Source organism: Eumetopias jubatus, unplaced genomic scaffold (genome assembly GCF_037043125.1).
Source record: "Eumetopias jubatus isolate StellerSeaLion01/CBP00866 unplaced genomic scaffold, mEumJub1_p1.0 scaffold_1, whole genome shotgun sequence".
Taxonomy (NCBI): Eukaryota; Metazoa; Chordata; class Mammalia; order Carnivora; family Otariidae; genus Eumetopias; species Eumetopias jubatus.
Genome location: NW_028274807.1, coordinates 166,520,576 through 166,544,476, shown reverse-complemented (window position 1 = coordinate 166,544,476; position 23,901 = coordinate 166,520,576). Strand labels below are relative to the sequence as shown.

The window sequence follows — 23,901 nt, the reverse complement described above, 5'->3', positions numbered from 1 at the left end:
GCTTCTCCCTCTCCCACTCCCCCTGCTTGTGTTCCTTCTCTCACTGTGTCTCTCTGTGTCAAATAAATACAATCTTAAAAAAAAAACCCAAAAACCTCGAAATCCTGCCATTTGCAATGACGTGGATTGGAACTAGAGGATATTATGCCAAGCGAAATAAGTCAATCAGAGAAAGACATGTATCATATGATCTCACTGATATGAGGAATTCTTAATCTCAGGAAACGAACTGAGGGTTGCTGGAGTGGTGGGGGGTGGGAGGGATGGGGTAAGTGGGTGACAGACATTGGGGAGGGTATGTGCTATGGTGAGCGCTGTGAATTGTGTAAGACTGATGAATCACAGACCTGTACTTCTGAAACGAATAATGCATTATATGTTTAAAAAAAAAAAAGAAGGGAAAAATGAAGGGGGTGGAAATCAGAGGGGGAGACGAACCATGAGAGACGATGGACTCTGAGAAACAAACTGAGGGTTCTAGAGGGGAGGGGGTGGGGGGATGGGTTAGCCTGGTGATGGGTATTAAAGAGGGCACGTACTGAATGGAGCACTGGGTGTTATACTCAAACAATGAATCATGGAACACTACATCAAAGACTAATGATGTAAGGTATAGTGATTAACATAACATAAAAAAAGTTAAAGAGGGACTTTCTGACTTAATAGATTTAAAAAAAAATCTTTTAAAAAAGATTTAATTTATTTGAAAGAGAGAGACAGGACACAAGCGGGGGGGGGAGAGGCAGAGAGAGAGGGAGAAGCAGACCCCCCACTGAGCAGGGAGCCTGATGGGCTCAATCCCAGGGCCTTGAAATCATGACCTGAGTCCAAGGCGGATGCTTAACCGACTGAGCCACCAGGCATCCCTGACTTAGTAATTCTACTCCTAAGTATATACCCAAGAAAATTAAAAACATATGCTCACAAAAATACAGGAATGTTCATAGCAGCATTATTCATAATGGCTGAAGATGTCCATTAGCTGAGAAATGGCTCAAGAATATATGTAAATTCATATGCTTGAATATCATACAGCCAGAGATATAAAGCACTAATACATACTATGATATGAACCCTGAAAACATGTTAAGTGAAAGAAGCCAGTCACAAAAGGTCACATATAGGCATACTTCTTTCAACTGTGCTTCACGTTATTGAGATTCACAGTTATTCTTTTACAAATTGAAGGTGTGTGGCAACCCTTTGTCAAGGAAGTCTATTGGTGCCATTTTTCCAATAGTATTTGCTCACTTTGTGTCTCCGTGTCACATTTTGTTAATTCTCATATTTCAAATTTTTTCATGATTATATACTTTTATGGTGATCAGCAATCTTTGATGTTACTATTGCAACTATTTTGGGGCACCATGAATTATATCCATATAAAATGGCAAGCTTATTTGATAAATGTTTTGTGTGTTCTGACTGCTCCACTTACTGGCTGTTCCTCCCTTCTCTCGCCCTCTACTTGGGTCTCCTATTCCCTGAAACACAATATTAAGATTAGGCCAATTAATAACCCTACGATGGCCTCTAAGTGTTCAAGTAAGAGGACCATGTCTCTCACTTTAAATCAAAAGCTAGAAATGATTCAGCTTAGTGAGGAAGGTATGTCAAAAGCTGAGATAGACCAAAAAAGCTAGGCCTCTTGTACTGAACAGCTAAGTTGTGAATGCAAAGTTCTTTTAAAAATTTAATTAAATTAATTATTTTTAAAAGATTTATTTATTTGACAGAGAGACAGAGACAGAGAGAGAGGGAACACAAGCAGGGGGAGTGGGAGAGGGAGAAGCAGGCCTCCCGCCAAGCAGGGAGCCCGATGTGGGGCTCGATCCCAGGACCCTGAGATTATGACCTGAGCCGAAGGCAGACGCTTAACCGACTGAGCCACCCAGGCACCCCCAAAGGAAAAGCCCTTGAAGGAAATAAAAAGTGCTACTCCAGTGAACACACAAATGATAAGAAAGTGAAACAACCTTATTGCTGATATGGAGAAGGTTGTAGTGGTCTAGAGAGAAGATAACACCAGCCACAACATTCCCTTAGCCAGAGCCTAATGGAGAGCAAGGCCCTAACACTCTGTAATTCTGTGAAGGCTGAGAGGTGAGGAAGCTGCAGAAGGGAAGTGTGAAGCTAGCAGAGGTGGTTCATGAGGCTTAAGGAAAGAAGCCCTCTCCATAAAAGAGCAGAGGTGAAGCAGTAAGTGCTAATATAGAAGCAGCGGCAAGTTATACAAGAGATCTAGTTGAGATCATTAATGAAGGTGGTTACACTAAACAACAAATTTTCAACGTAGCAATGGCCTTCTATTGGAAGATGCTATCTAGGACTTGCCTGGCTTTAAAGGTTTAAAGGACAGACTGACTCTCTTGTTAGGGACTAAGGCAGCTGGTGACTTGAAGTTGAAGCCAGTGCTCATTTACCATCCAGAAAATGGTGGGGTCCTTAAAAATTATGCTAAATCTACTCTGCCTGTGATCTATAAATGGAACAAACCCTGGATGACAGCATATCTGTTTACAATGCAGTTTACTGAATATTTTAAGCCCACTCTTGAGACCTACTACTCAAAGATTCCTTTAAAATGTTACTGCTCACCGACAACGTACCTGGTCACCCAAGAGCTCTGATGGAGATGTACGAGATTAATGTCAATTTCATGCCAGCTAACACAACATCCGTTCAGCAATTTCCATGGATTAAGGAGTAATTTCTACTCTGAAGTCTTATTATTTAATTATTATTATAATATGGTTATAACCGCCATAGTGATTCCTCTGATGGATCTGGGCAAAGTAAAGTGAAAACCTTCTGGAAAGGATTCACCATTTTAGATGCCATTAAGAACATTTGTGATTCACGGGAAGAGGCCAAAATATCAACACAAACAGAAGTTGATTCCCACCCTCATGGATGACTATGAGGGGTTCAAGACTTCAGGGGAGGAAGTGACTACGGATGTGGTGCAAAGGGAACTCGAATTAGAAGTGGAGCCTGAAGACGTGACTGAATTGCTGTGATCTCATGATCAAACTTTGACAAGATGAGGAACTGCTTATATATGAGCAAAGAAAGTGGTTTCTTGAGATGGAATCTACTCCTGCTGAAGATGCTGTGAAGACTGTTGAAATGACAACAAAAGATTTAGAATATTACATACATTTAGTTGACAAAGCAGCAGCAGGGTCTGAAAGGACTGACTCCAATTTTAAAAGTTCTAGTGTGGGTAAAATGCTATCAAACAGCATTGCATGTTATAGAGAAATCGTCTGTGAAAGGAAGAGTCAACTGATGCGTGAAACTTCAGTGCTGTCTTATTTTAAGAAATTACCACCGCCACCCCAGCCTTCAAACACCATGGTCAGCAGCCAAACACTGAGGCAAGACCCTCCACCAGCAAAAAAGTATTACAACTCGATGACCACTCAGATAATTCTTAGCATTTTTCAGCAATAAAGTAAATTTTAATTAAGGTATGTATACGGTTTTTTAGAGCCAATGCTGCTATTGCACCTAAAAGACTATAAGACAGTGTAAATGTAACTTTTCTATGCACTGGGAAACCAAAAAATTCCTGATTCCCTTTTTTGCGTTGGTCTGGAACCAACCCACAACAGCTCCGAGGTATGCCTGTGTTGTAGGATCCCACTCAGAGGAAATGTCCTGAATAGGCAAATCCACACAGAAAGTAAATTAGTGGCTGCCTAGGTAGGGGGCAGAGTGGAGAGGGAGTGCTAATGAGGATTCTTTTTGGGGTGATGAAACAGTTCTGAAAATGAACAGGGATAGCTGCACAACTTTGTGAATATACGAAAGCCTACAGAATCGTATACTTTAAAAAGGGTGAATTTTATGATGTCAATTGTATATCAATTAAAAAAAAAGGTTAAAAACAAAAGAAACCCCCAAACTTCTCCTAGTTTCAGCTGCTGTTCTTAAACTGGCTAGCTATGGGGCACCTGGGTGGCTCAGTCGTTTAAGCGGCTGCCTTCGGCTCAGGTCATGATCCCAGGGTCCTGGGATCGAGTCCTGCATCGGACTCTTGCTCAGCGGGGAGCCTGCTTCTCCCTCTGCCTGCCTCTCTCTTTCTCTGACAAATAAATAAATAAAATCTTTAAAGAAAACCCCCAAAAAACAAAAAACTGGCCAGCTATGCTTTCCAGTGAATCCTTGCTCGCTATTTTGGCAGTACTTCCCTTCACAGATCTGTTAGAAGGCACCCCACTGCTTCCTCCTGCTCAGATACCAATACCATGCAGTCTTGTGGTTGTTGCTGGTTTATTCCTCTCTGCTTCTATTTTGGAGTTTGTGGAAATATCTTGTTACTTAGTTTTGCTCAAAATGTTCATGAGGTTTCGGCTGTGCTATCTAGCTGCTCTGTGGGTTTTTATGGAGAGATGAGGAAAGACTGAAAGGCTGTGATGCCCCTCCCCAACATCTTCCCAGAAGCCCCTCAGCCTATTCATGTTGGCAAGTCAGTCAGTAGATGGGAATCTGAGCACCTCAAGTAAAGACTCTGAGATAGGTTCCTGGGGTCTTGGGGGCTGGACAGGCTGTGGATCCCCTGAATTTGAGAAGTACACAAGTACAGTGTCAAGCTGGGGAGCTACTAAGTTTCCATCTGGGCAGATTTCAGAAGTATCTAGGGCCACCAAAGCTGGAACTGTTGTCTAGTGAGAAGGCACACAGATTCTGGATCCTAACGCTAGCACAGGACCTTCTCTAAGTCATCTACTTTTTCTGAACCTCATCTGTCTCACCATAAAATGGGAACAGGACTGCTTACCTTGCAAGTCTGTACATTTGGTAGTTTCTTCTTTCATTTACAGACATTTGTGAGGATTACATGACTGACACACAGTGGGGGCTCGAGTACTGTGAGATATTCCCTGTCCATAGTGCTTTCTTGACTATTTCAACATCTAATGACTGGAAGTGCAAGGAACTGAATTCCCATGATGGTCTCTTTATAACACCACTCAGTTCTAGGGGGTCTCAATGACCACTGCAAGCATGTCAACTTGAAGTGTCCACAGCAAAGGCAGCAGGGAGACACGCTGCTGCCGCCACCTTGCCAACGCCCTGACCCTCCCCGATCTGGGAGCCTGCAAGGAGGAACCCGTGCCAACCCCCTGCCCTGGGCTGAATGAGGCTGGTACAGCCTGGCCTCCCTGGATGCAGCGTCTGTCTGGCTTCAGGCTAAAGAGGCTCAAAACTGACCCACCAAGCATGTCTGAGCATCAGTCCCTCCCCAGTCCCCCACACAGCAGTGACGCTACTCCTGCCACCTCTCTAGGGAGTCTCCAGGAGACACATGGCAAGGCCGCAGAGCTACCCTCCACACACAGCAAGGTGTGGACTTACAGTGTGAGCATTGTTGATCTTCTTCACTTCCCACTGGCCCTCTCCGGTGTATGTCAGCAGGGAGATGGCCCCATCTGAGCTCCCACAGGCCAGTATTAGGCCATAGTCATGGGGGGCCCAGCACACAGAGTTTACTGCAGGAAGGAGGGAGGCATAGTTAGCCGACTTCGATTTCCCAGGTTTACCATTTTACTAAATTTTTAAAGTAAAAAATTGCAGGGATCACCAGGAGAAAGATAACGAGATTTTAAAAACCCATCACCTGTGAATATCATAATTTCAAAACCTACAGTCTACCTTAACAGAAAGTAGGATGAGATGAAACAGATAAAGGGCATTAGGAGTTCGCTTACTGTAATGAGCATGGAGTAATGGACAGAAATATGAATCATAATATATACCCGAAACCAATATACCACCATATGTTAATAAAAATAAATTAATAAAACTAGGGAAAAAAGTAGACAATAATCTGAGAATAAAGGCCAGTACTTAAAACGAATAAAATTAAAAACAAACACCTCACTGTGTTGTTTTTTCCTTTTCTTATTTTGCTTTAGACTGGCTTTAGGTCTTAGGGCCTTACCTCTGCTGTGGACAGACGACAGAAAAGCCAACCAAAGCCAAGGGACAAACGAGGAGCATCGAGGGGAAGGGTATGGGAGTGGTAGCCAGGCAACAAGCCCCGCCCAGCTGCTCCTACCACACTCGCTGTACCTGAGGAGTCGTGTCCCGTGTGTTCGTGCGTCTTCTCCCAGGTGCCATTCTCCTCCTTCCAGATAATGACTTTCCGGTCATAGGAGCAGGATGCCAGGATGTTGCCATACATGGGGTGGGCCCAGGCCACTTGCCACACAGGACCCTCATGACTACAAGGGGACAGGGTCAGAGGCTGCTCAGATGGGTCACAGGAACCTGCAATGCTCTGCCAGCCACTACTTTGGACGGAACTGAATGGCGTTCTTGGTAGGCAGATACAGCATCTCAGGACAGAGCTGCCTAAGAATTTCCTAAGGGAGAGCTATATGAAGTCACTGCCAAAAGAGACCTTTGTTGGGCACTGAAGATCCTGAGGCCCAGACGTTACAGAGGCTTTGAAAACAAATCAGGACTCTAAGTCAGCCTCTCTGTCCCAACCTGACAGAATCCTCCCTCTCTTGACCTGCACTGCAGCCAGCACCACCTACATCTGCCATCCTCAGGAGAAGCCTCTCAGCCTATTCATTTGTGCACCGATCAATCCAGGGTTTGCACCCACAAGTGCTTTGTAGAGTGAATCGCTACTCATCCTTCCAAATGGTTAACTTTTTGAGCAGGCACTGTTTCATGTTTGCCACTATTCTCTTAATTTGTTTAAGGGCATGTCTCTCTTCCGCTCTTCTGATCTTTATGCATTCACCTGGTGAGTACTCTCTGAGCACATACCCGGTGCTGGGCTCTGTATTGGGGCCGTCTCTCAGGCCCAGGCAAGGGTGGGCACCACCCAGCACACAAGAAGTGACACGGCAGACAGGTGATGGTCCCGGCTCTTTCACCCCCACTCCCATTCTCTAGCTGTTTGACCCTAGGCACGGGCCACGTCCTTTCAGTGGCTTAGTCTCCTAATGGAGATATCAGCAAGACTCCTTTCACAGTGTGCTCATGAGGGGAAATATAGGTGATAACTCACACAAAAAGCCTGGAACAGTGCTGGGCACAAGAAAAGAAAAAATTATTCATGCCTATCAGCTGGTATTGCTGCTCCCTGTTCACTCGTCCAACCCCGGGCTGCAGACACTCAAAAGTGTCCTCCTCCCTCCGGCTGGGACAACACCCGGGCCTCACAAAGGAGCCGCCAGGGAAACTCTCAGGAGACGAAAATGTCCTACAACTAGCATAGTTTAAACTGAGGCAAAAAAAGAAGGGGGTGTGAATTTTTGATCCCTCTGATAGTGCACATCTTTTCAGTGTAAGAAAAACAGGGCAGGTGTGACCTCCTCTGCCAGTGCCGGCAGCAGGTTGCACAGGGCGAGTAGCATCGGATCCCTCAGTCACTTCATTTCTGACACTCAGGAAGAGGGGAACTTCTACACCCCTCTCCCCAAATGGCTACTTAGTTATGCCTTAATTTAGTTAACAAACGTGTACTGAGCTCCTACTTGTCAGGGATCTTAATTTCTCCTGTGCAGTCTGCTGAAGGCTTTGGTCCTTTCTCAGAATAATGGCTACAACACACGGAGCTATGATTATAAAGGAAAGCCAATCATAATGAAATACACTCAGTAAAATGTTAAAGAGGGATCTATAATATAGTGATACATGTGCTTCTCTGTTAGCACGTTAACTAACAAGCTCTAGTGGCAGGCCTAATAACCACTCTCATTTCAAAGTAGTGATAAGCCTAAGTGCTATTTTGAGACAGCTATAACTGGAATGTGATATGAAGATATCTGTGTCTTCTACTGGTAACAAAGTTCCAGGTGCTCTGAATACTACTGTGGTTTCTGGCCTACATCCATCATTGAAGGAAATGCTAACTAGCTGAGTCACTGACAATAAAGATGTGATTTTTTTTCTCAGCCCCAGTTCACCAGCCCCTGAATTCTATCCACAGAACCCTCAGAGATCTGTGGAACCCAGGTTAAGAACTCCTATTTATTTGAAAGGCAGTGGGCTGGGGGAAAGCAGTAGAGGTGTAGCCATAAAAATGAGCCAGGATCTCAAGAATCTTGTAGGGAGAGGGAAAAGCAAACATTTGTAAATATTCACTGAGTATCTGCCGTGGGCACGCGAATAGGCAAAATTATAGGACTTATGTAATTACTAATGCATTCTTACACTAACATTATTTTTTTTTATTACATTAACATTATTCTTACATTATTGCCTTTGAGTGACACTTTAGATCATGTTGGCTAAACTTAAAAAAAAAAAAAAACACCAAAAACCAAAGAAAAAGTTCTTTCCCACTTTTAAAAGCAGCAGTAGCTACTGAAGGCATGCTGTGAATAGGCTCTACCCGGGAAGAGGCAGCAACACCCCATTTTGAGGGTGAGCAGATGAAGTCTTCGAGAGGTAGACTGACTCTTACCCAAGGTCTTCTGGTGGGTTTTTGGGAAGCAAAGTTGGGATTCATCCTGCTGAGGACAGCTGCCTGGCTGGGACTGGGGTGTCCTCTCTGCTAAATGCACTGTGGGGCTCCTCTGATCTGGGTTCTCAGCTTTACCTGCCATGCCTGAGAAACCCAACCATTCTGAGACCTCACCCAGACTTGGCTGCACTCACCCCCTGAGGTCGGCAATGAGGATCTGTCCTCCATTTCGCACATCGAAGATTTTGACAGACCTGTCTGATGAGCAGGTTGCTAGGCGGGTGCCATAGTAGTCCATCTGGGCATCATGCTGCAAAGGGAGGACAGCTTGGGAAGCCTGCAGGCTGGGTGGGTGGGGGTGGGGAGTCACCAGGACAGAATCTAGTTTGGACCAGAGCTCACCTGAAATTAATCTAACCTCAAAGCAGCATCACTACCAGGCAACAAGCTAGCATCTCGACATGCCATTTCTCAGACAGGAAATGTTGTACTGAAAGGGACAAAAAAAAAAAAAAAACCACCACCATACCTAGCTGCTTTCAGACCCTTTACATACAGAGGGGAAGCCGTTTCCAATCCTATTCTGTAGGGTGGGTATGGGAGACGAAACAGTGCCTAGCTAGCCTCCTTTTTCTTCTTCCTTCCTCAGGCCCCACCATGTTCTGAGGCTCTGTGGGTTACTGTGAGCTGCAGGTTCAGCTCAGCCCCAGACCCCAGGGCTAATGCTGACGCAAAGGAGCAGCCTCTGAGGGCCCAGTGAAGTCCTCCATAATGCCCATGTGGCCTGGACACAAGGGTCTATTCAGACGTTTGGGCTCCTTCCTCCACCCATGGCCCTAGATCCTTTGTGGACCTTTGTTCCTGGATTTTTACTAGACCTTTTTCCTAGTAGTATGTCCAGTACCCCAGACTATCCACCCATACCTTAAATGTCACTAGTCCCACCACTGATGAACCAACCTTCTTGATGCTGACTGGCCACGCAGACCTAGGGCCGGTCTCTGCCTACAGCTCTTGTCTATCTTGTTCCTCTGAGCCACAAGGTCTGCTGTCCCACTGCACATCCTGGTCCTTCCTCTTTGTTCCCTATTCCAACAGGTGGCACCTTCCTCAGCTGTCTCACCTTGGGGCTGTTAGGAACTATCAGCTGTCACTCTTTTGGTATTCAGGAACAATTAATATCCTTTCAACAGAAGCAGTCATTCTGTTTGCTTCAACATTCCTTCCTCACCTCCCTGAGAAAAACAACCTGACTCTTCTTTGGAAGTCAACCCCCTCCACTATTCTTGGTCTTGGCTTCTTGGAAAAGAGACAATGCAAGTGTTTAGATTTCTTAGGTACTTCTCCTGCAGAGTGCTGTCACACACTTTGGGAGGAAGTAAGGCATAGTACCTAAAAGATTTAAATCCAACTCCTTACCTTACCTGCTGTCTGGAAAAAATGACATAATTTCCTTGAACCTCAGTTTCCTCCTTTTTAAATGGGGCTAATGGTGGCATCTGCTTTAAGGGTTGTTATGAAGGTTCAATGAGACACTGAATGAAAGTATATGGCACGGGGTCTGACACTTAGTGAACATGCAGACATCAGCCATTGCTATTTTGCTTCATCTGTTTCTCAAACCCAAACTACACAAGTAGGTAGCATATCCATTATTTTTCCCATTTTAGCTATGACGAAATCAAGGCCGGCTCAGAAGAGCTAAGAAATTGGCTAGGGAGTCTCAGATTGGATTTTCTTACCCAAGGTACCACACTGTCTCCAAGAGGGTGTGGTTAAATGACTGTATTCAGGAAACATATACAACTTGAGACCAGGCAACCTCTCAGAAGATAAAAAGCAACCACTGGTGGGCAGGAGCCCTGAGATGAAATGCTGTAAACTGGCTGACCAGAGTTTTGCTCAGAGGCTGCCTGGACTGTTTGGCTCTGCATAAAGCAGAGTCTGCATCTTTGCTGCTAGAGACTTTAACCTCTGGACCTTCTCCCACTGCCCTGTCCTCTGATACTGAGCCCCGTGTATGTCTCTCAGGAAACGCCCTGAGTTAATGACTTCTGGTTCAAAGGGCTTTGCCTGGCCCACTGTCTGTGGTGGTCCTACCTGGCTCTGCTCTGGGCTTTCGCTGTGCCTGCTCTCTGCCCTTGTACTAAGTTACCTTCCCATTCTCTCTTCTTTCAGCCCCCTTTCCAAAGGGGCTAAGCAGTGGCAGCATGGGGAAGGCAGGTGGGAAGAGACTATTGTCCAAAGTTTCACACTGACTTAGCCTACATCCCAGAACAGGTTACTTTGTTGGCCTGGAGACTGAGGGCCCTGAGCTATAAACCATTCCTAGGTTCCTCCTACCAGAGAGCGACCAGAATGCCACAGCCCTGACAACATGGCAGGCATTGCTGGGAGACTAACCATATGCTGAGGCTACAGCCTGACTCAAGGGTGCAAAGCTACACTGGATTCATGAATGAGCAACAGAAATGCTTCCCCTGCACTGAAATGCCCACAGCTATAGCCCGTAAGGGAAGGCTAAAGGAATACTTACAATCATGTCCTCATGGGAAGTGTCCACAGTGTTAATTACTGACACCTAGAACCAAAGATACAGTTGGTAAATGAACAGATGGCAGTTAGAATGCAATCATCTTATTAAAACTACCGGTCATTACCAAGGTTCTTGACTGCATCTGTTCGCTCACTCATTAAACATTTACTTTAAGTACCTCCTTTTTGCTAAGCACCATGCCAGGGACTGGAGATATAGACATAAATTAAGTATTCTTGCCCCTGAAAATCTTGTACAGAAGTAACCGTAAAATGGAAGGATGAGTACTTTAACAGAAGTTTACATGTACTATAGCGGCCTGAAGAGCTGGTGGTGGTAGTAGACATGAACTGGGGCTTAGATGATGAGGAATTTGCCAGGTGGCACAGGGGGAAAAAAGTATAATCCAAGCAGAGGGAATAACATGACCAAAGAGGGGAGAATGGCAACCAGTCTTCACCACTTTGAGGGTGAAGAGGGATGCTGGGGGATCTATGGCTGTTGTTCCCTTCCTGGATGACAGCGCCTCTGATCTTACAGGCAGTTTTGGGCATATCAGAGTAATACCTAAGACCTGGAGAACTGATTCAAGGTGGACTGCTCCCCGGTCCACCACCTATGACAGATCCTAGGCTGTCACCTCCTGGGATCCAGGGCTGAGCAGCTTATGGGGCTGGAACACAGATGCCATGGTCATCACCCCCCACTCACTCTATGAGGTCCAGCTCAAATTATGCTCCCCTTTTTAAAATTTTATTTTATGTTAGTCACCATACCTTACATCATTAGTTTTTGATGTAGTGTTCCATGATTCACTGTTTGCATATAACAGTGCTCCATGCAGTAAGTGTCCTCCTTAATACCCATCACCGTATGCCCCCTCTTCTTGGAAGATTCCCAGATTCTCCAACCAGCTGGACTCCTCTGAATATCTGAAGCACTGAATGTCTACAACACTTTACACCCTTTCTTCTCTCAACCAGAAAGTGAGCTCCTTGGACCAGGGTCTGTGTCATCCACAGTTCTGATCTTTTCAAATCACCCTGCACAGTGCTTTGCAACCAAAAGGAACTCAAGTGACTGCTTGCTGAATGAATAAATAAATGAACAAAAAGTTTTACTTTGCTCAACCACTATTCTCTTTAAATTCTGGGGATAGAAAAGGGTTGAAAGGGAGGTTTCAGTTTGGAACTGATATTTCTTACCACTTCCCCCATTTCATCTTTTTCCAGCATAAGCCCTGCCGGTATAAAGTCTGACGTGACTTTTCCAAAAGGTGGGCATTGGAAGAGCACCGGGGCAAAGCAGTTCAAGAGGTACTTATCAAGTAAGCACAGGTTCTCTCATCAATTTCGAGACTTCCTAATAACTGGACCTCCAAGGTCTGCAGAGGCAAGTAAGAAAGATAAAGAGAAGCATCTCCTACTCTTGCCAAGCTGTCTAGGTTACCCAAAGTGCTTTCACATGTGCACCGGGAAGGACAAAGGGCAGAATTAACTGGAGCGGTCTGATAACTAAGGAACTGAAGGAGTCCAGAGAAGAGGGAGCGCTTGCCAAAGGGACAGACCCGGTTAAAGGAGGAGCCGGAAAAAGAGCCCCACCTGTTAATTCCCAGCTCACAAAGCTTTCCACTCCACTAGGCTGCCTATCGAGAACATAAAGTAGCTGTTACACTGAATTCCCTAAATCAAATGGCCAAGGGCTAAGCAGAGTCAGGAAGAAAAGTTTCCTGGTAGTTTCATTCCAGGTCACCAAAGGGCCTTAAGGATAACTAGCATGTATTTTTAACCACTCTCATGCACCAGCTTGGATGGTGAACCATACTTCTGAACAAGTGTTTCTGTTTTGTTTTTCAAAAAAGTCCTCCCCCGCCCCCCCCAGTACCTCATGTTGTCTGGTCCTTGTTTTTTTTTTTTTTTTTAAAGATTTTATTTATTTGACAGAGAGAGATAGCGAGAGAGGGAACACAAGCAGGGGCAGTGGGAGAGGGAGAAGACTTCCCGTGGAGCAGGGAGCCCGATGTAGGGCTCGATCCCAAGACGAGGGGACCATGACCTGACCCGAAGGCAGATGCTTAACGACTGAGCCACCCAGGTGCCCCTGGTCCTTGTTAAGTAGTAAGAGTCAGCCCTTAAAACAATTCAGCTCTTCAGAATTGAAGAGTTAAAATTTCATTTAGAGAACTGAGTATCAGAGCATAAGAGATTCTATCTACTCAGCAGCTGAAGAATCAGGGGCCTAAAGAGATGAGTAATTTCAAATCCCGCAGGGCAAGAACTAAACTCAGTGACCTGACTTCTGGTTCATCCAGGTTCCCTCAAAACCCCAGGCACACCCATTTTCCTGAGAGCACTGGTTACCTGAACCCCTACTCTGGGCTTTTTTCATTTTGCGCACTTTTATTCATTAGTTACCATTCAGTCATTCACTCAATGAGTAAATATGGAATGACTGTACACTGGATACCACAGAGATTTAAAAACTCGAGTCCCTACCTTCAGAGAGTAACTTAGCTCATCCTTACATCAGTTTCTTGAATTGCCCATCATACTTCGGGGCCCTACGTCTATGTCCACATTACATCTCTCCTGGGAGAAGTGGTAGGTGGTAGAAGGGAGTGGTTAAGAGGGTTCGAATCTGTCCTGCCACTTAACTAGTAGTGTAAGAGGCTTCACCTCTCCAAACCTCAAGCTTCCTCATTTGTAAAGTGTCGATAATAGCAGCACCTATTTTGCGGGGCTGTTAGCAGACTGACATTATGAACAACGCCTGGAACTTACTGAGGGCTCAGGATACAGTAGCTTCTACGGCGTTCTGGGTTTTGTTTTCAATTGTTGGGGGAAGAGGAAGAAATAGGAGCGAGAGACGCGGCAGCCGCGCGGCCCGCATTGTTCCAAGAGGTTCCGCGGCCTCCCTCTGACCTCCCACTACGAAAGGTTCCGAGGGGCAGAGCCAGAACCCCGCAAACCCCGCAGCGGCGTTGGAGAGCTGAACGGCCCCAGCCCGGGACTTGAACCTTGGCACGGTCAAGGAACCCGGGAGAGGGCCGCGTCCTCGGGCCCAACACTCACCATGGCTGCAACAGCAGCAGCTCCTAGCCTCGGACGTGGCAGCTCCTGGCGGCGCCCCCGAACAGCTCACTTCCGGCGCCGGGCCGGCGGGCGGTCCGGCGGTGGCGCTGGAACAGCCGGGTGGCAACGCGGTCCGCTCGCACGAACGTTCCGAGCCTTTCCGGGGCGGCCGGGGCGGCACCCCGGGCGGCGCCCCGCCCTCCCGAGGCCCCCCCCAGCTTCTGTGTGCCGAATGCAGGAGACCAAAGGGGTGGGGCTCCCGTTTCCGTGGCCAGACTGATCCCGCGGCTTTTGAAATCGGAAGCTCTAGCCCATTTCTCTCCTTTTGCTGAGATCTATACACGAAAGGAAGGATTCATAGCTACAGCTTCACCCGCCTCCCTGCGGTTCTGGGTGCGACCGGCCTTAGGATGAACATTGTAGGATGAGTAATTTTTTGGGTAGTGGGTAGACCGACCGGTCCTAGTGCTTCCTCGTTGTTAGTGCCTCCTCAGGACCCGAAGCTGGGACCAGGGGCAGAGAAGGCCAGGGAATGCCAGCTACCAGAGGCTGAGCCCTCTCACTCTGCCCTCTCCAAGCCGTGGGACCCAATGCCTGCAAACTGCCCCTTCCCCACAGTCCTGGGATCGTGTGAGGTAGAAACCCCAGGCAGGGTGGGATCTTAGCTAGGCTCCGGCAGCTAGAACCGAGGACCCAAACCCCAGTGGCCCCAGCCCCTAAGTCCCGGGCTTTCCACAAGCACACGGAGAATGCTGTATTGCTGGACGGGGCCTGGGAGCTCCCCTCAGCCACACATGCATGGTCTGGCAGATCTGGACCCCTCCTGGTGTTAAGGAGTCCAGGGACCTAGGGTGGAGCCTAGGCTCCCCTTGAGTAAGTCACAGTCCCTCAGTTTCTCTCCGACACTGGATGGAAGATCCCTAGCTGGGGACGGTCACTGCTGGAGGGATGATGTTAAGGTTCAGAGAGTGTGATAGACCTAGACCATCAAGGAGCTTGGGAGAGGGGGCCAAGGGTGTGGGGTCTTACAGAGTTAAGGGCTGGGCCTCCAGACAGCAGCTCACCCTTCCACCCCTGCCCCAGCTTTCAAGATTATTCCCCGCTAATGGAGAAATAGTGCAAGGATGTTGGGGGGCGGCACTTAAAGTGGAGCAGGGGACAAAGTGGGTGGAGCTCTTGGGTCTGCTGTTCTTCACGGGACAAGCCCTGGCCTTCCATCTGTAGCTGTACCATTGATTCTCTGGTGCATCACTTCTCTCTGAGCCTTGCTTTTCGAAAGTAGGAAACAGGGACGGTGACATTTTTGATATAATACAAATATAAGGCATGGGGCATAGTTGTTATTCAAGGAATTCCCTGGTATAGGCATTGAAGTTGGAGAGACTGGGGATTTGGGATAAGCAAAGCAACTGTATCTTATTCATTAAGATATTTGCTGGTGGGACTGAAAGGCACCATAATATAGAGGTTTCAAGTGCCAATTCTGGCATCAAGACTGCTGGGAGCGCTACTGTATCTTCTCCTTTCTGGCTGGGTGTACCCTTCATCTCTCTGAGCTGCGGTCTCCTCTTCTGTTAAGTGGGAATTAGAATACCTACGCTGAAGCAACGTTGATGTTGGGAGTAAATGGACTCTGGGAGGTGAAAGCATTTAGAACTTGGATGGACCTGTATGGTGCTTAATCTGAAGCTCAGTTCTCCCTGACAAGGGTTGGCCTTTAGTGTGTGTGTGTGTGTGTGTGCGTGTGTGTGTGTGTGTGTGAAGATGCACATGCACAACCCTCAAACTTTGAGCCAATATTGAGATTGTTTTTTGGTTTGGGCACATTCTTGTTTTCTGCTGATGCTCAGCAGAGGTTTGCAAAGTTCAGATTCTTAGGACGCCAGGCTCCCCTCTGCTTCCCTCCCCTCGCCAGTTAGGGATGCCACCTACATCTTTTGTCCTATTTCCTCCCTCCAGTTGATCCTAGACCCCAAATCACGCCATTCTTAGCTTTCCCCAATATGTGCCCCTACCTCCCCGACCCACTGTCTCCAAATCTCTTCCTCTTCCTCCTGAGGCCTCTTCTCCCAAAGTCTTGCTCTTTGGGACTGTCCACTGTTCCTCATGGAAGGTTAATGACTTATGGCAGGTTAAACTTGCTCCCTTCAGTGGTGGAAGTTTGAAAGATGTGATGTGGTGGAAGGAGAGAGACCGCCCACTGAGCTGTGCACCCTTGGACGAAGTGCCTTTCCCTCCCAGGGACTCCGTTTTCCCGAGTTCAAATCCACGGAGGGTGGGGACCCAGCTGTCCTGCGGAAAAAGGCCTTGTGATGTGTACCGTGTCTGCATTTCCACGTGTGCATTTATTGTTATTGCTCAGGATAGTGTTGAAAAGGCAGACAAATCCCATTAATTACAAAGAGCACAAGCCAGAGATACAGAGAAATAAAGAGTGTACAATAAGAGCACAGTCACTTCCCAGCCCCGATTGTCCCAGAGCCCCCCCCAGAGCCCGGGCAGCTTGTGGAAGCTGGAGCGGCACCATTTCCTCGCTACTCTGTTATAAAATATGTGCACACAAGAGTTAGCAAAGTGTGGCGACCCCCAAGAGGAAAGGTCCGGAGGGAGAGCACCACAGGCATTACAAAACAGACTTAGGGGGCTGAGAAGGTCCCAGAGCAGCCTCAAAGGTCTTGTTTTTGGTGGAGGGGGTGATGGCTGATGCCCAGGGCCTGGGATCCCCTTCCCTCTACTTGGTTGAGTAGGATCTCTACATCACAACAGGAGAGCTTGCTTTAGAACTTGGAAAAGACCTGGCTGGGGATTTTCTGCTGTTGTTTGATAGGCCTTGGCTCTGGAACACCCAGAGCCTTCAAGAAACGCACCCCTCCCATCTTCTAATGGGATCTCAGACACTATGGAGGGAGTTTAGGGTGGGAGGCATGTCACAGTACACCCAGCTGACAGCCTCCCATAAGTAGAGCACGAATGGGTAGGGGGGGTTAGGGTGGTGTGAAGGTCCAGGAAAGAAATTGCTGCATCCCAAAGGGCCTATCACACAACCGCTGAAAAAACTTTGAATAAAGAACAAGAAGTGACCCCTTCCACCCCTGCCAAAAAAAAAAAAAAAAAAAAAGGCAGTTCCGGAAAGGGAGACAGGAATAAAGATTTCTTCATGAGGAGAACTAGAAATAAAAACAACTGGGCCACGCAAATCTGGTAGCTCCGGGTGTGGGAGAGAGCCCTATTCCTCTTCTGGACTGGGGCAGATGGAGGATCCACCCCAGCATAACCAAGGTGGGTGACTTTGGGTCCCAAACTGAGATTGGGGTGGGGAGCTTGGTGGCCTCTCCTGGTGACACCCTTGCTTAGGGTACAGGTGAGATGGTGGGAGGAACTTCTGGCTTCCGCCCAAATTTAGGATGCTCTTTTTGTTTCTTCTTACGGGACACTCTATCTAGTGACCCTGAGTGAACAGTACTTACAATGGCAGAAAGGAAGCCCTTTGCATATAGAATGACAGGGCCCTTGGGTGGGGGAAGGGTAGGGGTGGAAGACGTGGCAACATTTTAAAGTTTACTTAAAAGAATAGCTGTGAGACAATAACCAGGACATTTTGTTAAAAAAAGAAAAGGAGGGACTTCACCCTCCTCCACATGATAAAACATTATATAAAGCAACAGTAATTAGAACTGTATGGCTGGTGCCAGATGAGACACCCAGATATGGGAACAGAAGAGAAATTCCAGAAATAGACCCAAATCTATATAAGCTATCAGTATGTGGTACAGGTGGCATTTCAGCATGGTTGGGAAAAGAGCAGCTATTCAATAAGTAGGCTACCCAGGATGAGACGGGTCCAGAGTCCTTGGCCCAGTACCGCCATTTTCAGTGGTCTGGTCTCAAAAGCAGGGCACCCTCCCTCTTGTCTACTCTGTGTTCTGATTGGGACAGGGGGGCGAGGGGGCCATGGTGAGGGGTCGGCGGGAGCAATGGAGGCTGCTTCAGAGTTAGGGAAAGCACTGCCTGAGTCGCAGGGAGGAAATATTCCTCCCTGCCCACCTCCAAAGGTGGGCAATTCTCCAGCCCCAGGGGTCACTGAATGGGCCCCCTGCTCTTCTCTCATCTGTTGAGGGGAGATAAGTAGCTGAGCTTAGACCTCAGAATGAATCTGCTATCTTCTCCTGGAGCCCTTGTCCAGAGGACAGAGAAGAAGCTAAGTGGATGGTGCAGTCCCAAACTGGAAAAAATTATATATACATTACAGAGTATATATTTGCTGTGTTCTGTTTGATGTTGGTTTTTTGCCTTTTTTTTTTTTTAAACCACAGACATTTCAGAACCACGCTGCGGGAATAAGAAGAGTCAGCAATTGAAAGCATAACCATTGCATAGTATTAAATGAACAGAGACGGTGAGTTCTTTATTTACAATTATTGTCTAGATAAAAAAATTCATAAAAACAGATGAATGGTCATAAATTATTGACCCCCTAATGGGGTGAACTGCCAAACGTACCCCATGCTGCTAGATATAGGACGCAGAGTGCAAGCTTTATGTACTACAGTGAGTTTTGACAAACCAATCATTTCCTCTGTGTGTGTGTGTGTGTGTGTGTGTGTGTTTGTGTGTGTGTGTGTGTAAGCATCCATCATTCCTGACAAGAAAAGACCAACACTGAGGTTGGGTGTCCTCGGTCACTTCCACTGCTCCCTGTTCCCCAAGCTAGGTTCCGCTCAGAGAAGGCCCTCCTGTCTTCCCTGTGTCCCGGCTCCGAACGAACAGGGAGCGTGGTGGGCAAGCGCAGCTTTCCTGCTGTCGGGGAATGAGGTCATGGACACAGGATTGGAACCAAGAAGGTGGGGAGATGGAAAACCTTGAGAAAGGAAACTACAAAAAACACCATGTTCCAAAGTTGCTCCAGGTTTTTTCACATGTGCAGGTCTTTACTTTCTCGGCAGGAGAACAACGGGCTGGCTTTTGGCGGCGTTTGTATCGGAATCCAATAAGCACATCTGAGGGCTGGCCACCCCTTTGGGGATGCAGTTTCCTCTGCTGGGTACATTCAGAGAGATTCCTTCACGACATTCAGGTGATGCTCTCGCACACAGAAGGTCCTCCTTCTAGGAAGGTTTTGCCAGGTGGGATGGGCTGACTTGGGATCCCAAAGCCTCAGGTTCCTTCACAGCCACCCAGCCATAGGCCCTCCCAGCTGACTATGGCTCTTTTCCCGAGTGGCTCTCATCTTGTTTGTGGAAGAATTCTCTGGGCCTGGAGAAGGGAAGGGCTGAGATGACACAGAGCAACCGTGGGAAGGGGTCAGTATGAGGGATGAATTTTGCAAGCGAGGTGGAAAGTGTTTGGTTTTCCTCGAAGCATGGGACGTCATCGATCATGGTATTCAAAATGTCTTTTGCACTGTACAAGTTTATGGAAAAAGATCGTATGCTGAAAAGTCTCAAAGCAAACTTTGTATTAAATACAAAAGTTCTTTTATGAAAAAAGCTGATACCCACAAAGTGCTTAGCAGTTAAGAGGCTGACGTACAATTAAATAAGCTCTCATTAAGTGGGATTACTAGTGCTGTTATTGTCTTGGGGGGAAAATAACCACCTTTTCTCACCTGTGATACTGTAGGGTTTCAGAATGGCTTTCTGTCTGGGAAAGCAAGACTTGCTGTCAAAAGGCTACAGTATATATTGCGACTACAGGAAGACAATTTGATTTAAAAATCACACTGAATACATCTCAATATACACATCATAAGGTTCGTTCGGATCTAAATAGTGCAGAGAAAAAGGCTATTCTTCTTCAAAAATAAAAATAAAAGCAGCAAGCCATAATGATCCTCATCCAGTATGCCAACAGCTCATACGCTGCAATTTATAAGTAAATAAACCTCTAAATTACTAAAAAAAAAAAAAATCAACACAGTAGCATTTATAATATTGCAACACTACCTCAACCTCTGTCCAGACAGTGCCAAAGAGAACCTCTTTTTGAAATGCTCTTAGTAAACTCAAGCGAGTTTCATCGAGAGAAAAGTCTTCGACCAAAGCTGGGCGGACCCCGTCATCCTCGGGCCAGGCCCGCCGTTAGTGCTGTGAACCTAGGAAGCCTTCTCTCTTCCTCTCCCTGTGTCTACGGAGCACGGTGTTAAGCCCTCCGGATGGCTACTCCTCCTCGGTAGCGTTTGGCTTCTGCCTGAGCCTCCCGCGGTAGTGACATAATTGAGTGGAAACAGCAGGCAAAAATCAGAGCATGGCTATTGTAAAACATCAGGATGCAATCCAGGGAAGTGTCTGCTGGGCTGAGCTGTTTATATAACATCTCAGCCGCCAGTGTTCTTCAACCGTACAAATAGCCAAAGACGTTATCTACAGGTTTGTAAACAAATTACATTCTTGTTTTAGGACATAAATAAGTTAAAATAGAGCAATTTAAGCGGAAACAAGGCAACATGCCGGCAAAAAAAACTTTATATATCCGTGTGTGTGTGTGTGTGTGTGTGTGTGTATGTGTGTATATATATATGTATATATATATATACACATATATATATGCCTATCTATATGGACGTATACAGTCTTGGAAAAGTATACGTTGATATAGATACAAAGAAATGGATATAACCTCGTGAGTGTCTGTGAAGTTCTTCGGTTCCGTTGGTGCAAATTTACTAGGTGAGTTAAGCTCTGCAGTTTGAAAAAGTTGTTAAATTAACCTATACAACTGAGACCATGCTGTGCAAGCATTTCAAAAACTCACAGACCAGTGGATTGGATGTAGTCTCAGAAAAGAGTCTGTTTGCAGTTCCCGCCTAAGAAAACAAACAAAAAACCCTCCCTGACCCCCCCTCAAACCAAACCAGGGGAGGACTGGAAGTGTACAGTACATTCATGCAGGGGACGTGGTGGCCTGGCGGGTGCATGGCTGGTCCGTGTTTGGGTGGGAGCCAGGAAGGGCTTGTTCTGGGAAAATCGCTCACTCCCGTAAGCCCCCGCAGGAGATCCCGCCCCTTGCCTCAAAGTGTAAAAGAGTTCAAACAGCATCGCAGCCAGAAAAAGGGTCTGTTGGGTGGAAATGTTGGTTTTCTCGCCAGTTTTTGGTTTCCTGTTGTTGCTCCTTGCTGCTTGGGTGAGCTGGGTGCCTGGATGGGGTGGGGGGGGGCGCCCGGGGGTGGGTGGGTGGGTGGCGGCCGGGTCCTCAGCTAAAGCGACGTCTCCAGGCTGTGGATGGGGCTCCCTGGACTTGAAGAGGTAGCTGATTTGCTTGTGTCGGTCGTTAGGTTGATCCCGCTGTCGATGGCGCTGTTGTTCTTGTTGAGCGATGACGGAGGGCTCGAGTTCTGCTTGAGCGCGGCATCTTCTTCCAGGTCGGTGTCGTCAATGAGGGGGATGTGGGGCTGTGAATCTTCGATCCGGAATTCGGGGTGAGCCATGAAATTATGGATGGAGGTTCGAGACTCAGGCTTTTCTAGACCTTCATAGAGAGAGCTACGGAACGCCTTCACGACGCGAATCTGCAAGGGAAGCACAGGGGTGAGAAGCACTGCCCTGGGGGGGCGGGCGGCAGCCAAGCTTGGGGGGGGGCTCGGAGGAGGGGTGGGGGGAGGGGTTAGGGCACAGCGGGCGGCTGGAATCCACAGTCGCTGGGTGTTATGAGCATGGGCAGGAGGGGAAGAATGGAAGAGGGGGCTCAGGTTATATGCATCCATGAGGTTTTAAAAACTGCTTTGGTTTTGGTCGGAACTACAGTATTAGGACAGGAGGAATCAAGCCCCATCACAGAGATGGTGGGAAACAGTGGTTAGAGGAAGCATAGTCCACTCCGGCGGGCACCCAGACCTAGTGAGAGACTGAGCCTTGTTAACTTTAAAGCACAAGTTCAACCATGCAGAAGGGGAGTGGGACCAGGTGGGAATAAAGGAGGAAGGAGGAGAAGCTAGTTTTAGAACATTAATCTTAAGAAAACCACACGCAGTTAAGAAACCATACAACATGGAACAGATAACGTGTCACAAACAGAAAAGGAACGGAAAGGAGAGACAGTTGGATGAGCCGGGATGAGAGAAGACACACGAGGGTCAGAGAACAGGAACATCAAACCGAAGGCAGCAAGGCAAACCAAAGCCAACTCAGGGCTTTCCGGGGTGCAGAGCTGAGGCGGCCAGAAAGCACGGAGGAGCCGGCAGACTGACGACATTCAGGGGCGGGGAGCATGCCACGGTGAGGGGTCAGGAACCACACGGCACACACAGACAGACACGGCTACACTTGGAAGCCTGGACAATGTGAACGGAGGTCTTTGTACCCAACGTTTCTTTCCTTCATGCATTTGGGAGGTAAACACTCGAGTATAGACTCAAAGCCCTGGCCAGTCATTGGAGTTGACTTTGGGGTCCCTTATTTCCTGGGGCATTTTATTTCGTTGTTTGTGCTTTGAAAACACAAAACTCCCAAAAAGGAGGACAGAATCAGATGGCCAAACCCAGCCCTGGGTGGGATTCTAGGGGGGTGTGGACCTGAGCCACAAAAAAGCACATTCTTTCATTTTCTGTGTCTTAGTTGGAACCCGTGGTTTTCCGAAGAGTGTGAAAGGAAGCTGGACATCGAGTCTTCCAGGCTAGTGGAAGGAGCACTGGACTCGGAGTCAGGGAGACCCATGTCTGAAAAAGGCTCTGCCACTTTTGGTGCCTTGGCCGCGGGCAAGACACGCTGCCTCACTGGTTGCCCTCTGTCCTGCCTCACAGGGCGCAGAGGAACAGGACCCCCGTGCTGGAGAGAGGGGTCCCTTTCTCCAGACTTCTGGGAGGGGGAAGCTATGCCTATCATCTCAAGGGGCAGATGGGACTTGGGACAAAGGGATTTCCTCCTCTCTTCCTAGCCCCAACTCAGAGCGGAGGCAGTAGTGGGGGAATACGAAGCAGCCTCGGTGCGTCCAAGGAGCAGAGCCTCAGCCAAGTTGGCCATGGCGCCGAGGGTGCTCTCAATGGCCCTCCCTGCAGAGCAGTGCGTGCCTCCACACCACAGGCCTGTGGGGGCAGGGGGGGGGCAGAGGACCAGCGGGGTTCTTGTGGGGAGGCCCTTGTGGTCCCAGGATCTGTGGAACTCTCAGCCAAGCCCAGGGGTATCTTGTTGGTGGGGCACAGGTGGGGAAAGCCCTGTCCATGGAAGTGAATTTTCTAGATGACTGTGGCTGATGGTTTTAAGTGTCCTAGCACAAGGTTTATTTTACTATTTTTCCGAGGGAAGTGTTTCTAAAGCACATGAGATGCTCCTCTGCCTTTTGGTTTAGTGTACACAGAGAAGAATGTTAACGTTAAGTTGGTCAGTACTCCTTTCGGTCTTTTGTAAGACCCCAGAGTTTTGATTTTTTTTTTTTTTTTAAGTTTCTCTCTTTGGTTGTCAGCCATCATTACTCGTTCTGACTTTTCCTTGTTTGCTCAAAAGCATCTCTGTCCCGTTTCCCTCTTATGTGCTGTGTTCTGGGGACTCCAGGGGGCCCTGCTTCTTGGAATCATGCTTTAAATAAGAGGCATCAGGGGCCAAGAGGGAGCCTGCGGACGCCGTGACAGCCATGTGACTGCTCTGAGGCCTCTTCCTCCCTGGATACCCTGTCCATGGCTGTGTAGGGATTATTAAATATTCTGATCTCCTGATGAGCAGGCCATTCCACCCTTGATTAAGTGAAACCAAAAAAAAAAAAAAAAAAAGGTGTCGTGAGCCTCAGTTTTCCTATCTGTAAAATGGGAATAATGGTCATTGTAACTGTCCAGCCTCGTGCCCAGCACGTGCTAAGGCTGAGTTGCAGTAAGGTGGTGGAGGAGGAGGGGTGGTGGTGGGACCCTGTCATGTGACTGAAGATGCAGAGGGCAC

General features: G+C 47.6%; 2 protein-coding genes and 1 long non-coding RNA gene across 13 annotated transcripts in view; 1 reads left to right on the top strand and 2 right to left on the bottom strand.

Moving 5' to 3' along the window:
• SEC13 (SEC13 homolog, nuclear pore and COPII component) overlaps positions 1-14,142 on the bottom strand; it is a 37,820-nt gene extending 23,678 nt beyond the window's left edge. The window contains exons 1-5 of one of the 2 annotated variants that reach the window (XM_028101737.1): positions 14,042-14,142; positions 10,971-11,015; positions 8,629-8,744; positions 6,082-6,233; positions 5,365-5,498 (exon numbers count right to left, since the gene is read on the bottom strand). In XM_028101737.1, the coding sequence (XP_027957538.1) occupies positions 5,365-5,498; positions 6,082-6,233; positions 8,629-8,744; positions 10,971-11,015; positions 14,042-14,044 (450 nt within the window). In that variant the 5' untranslated portion in view covers positions 14,045-14,142. Of the gene's footprint in view, positions 1-5,364; positions 5,499-6,081; positions 6,234-8,628; positions 8,779-10,970; positions 11,016-14,041 lie in introns of those variants that run through there. The other variant, XM_028101738.2, reaches the window with a different exon arrangement.
• A 4,912-nt stretch (positions 14,143-19,054) lies between these two features.
• Positions 19,055-23,052, top strand: LOC148165098 (uncharacterized). The gene is made up of 3 exons (XR_015767869.1): positions 19,055-19,115; positions 21,312-21,564; positions 22,591-23,052. It is a non-coding gene; the product is annotated as an uncharacterized LOC148165098 (long non-coding RNA).
• ATP2B2 (ATPase plasma membrane Ca2+ transporting 2) overlaps positions 21,234-23,901 on the bottom strand; it is a 116,327-nt gene continuing 113,659 nt past the window's right edge. For 9 of the 10 annotated variants that reach the window (XM_088021701.1, XM_088021697.1, XM_028101852.2 and 6 more), the window contains one exon: positions 21,234-21,545. In XM_088021701.1, the coding sequence (XP_087877827.1) occupies positions 21,234-21,545 (312 nt within the window). The remainder of the gene's footprint in view (positions 21,546-23,901) is intronic. The other variant, XM_088021711.1, reaches the window with a different exon arrangement.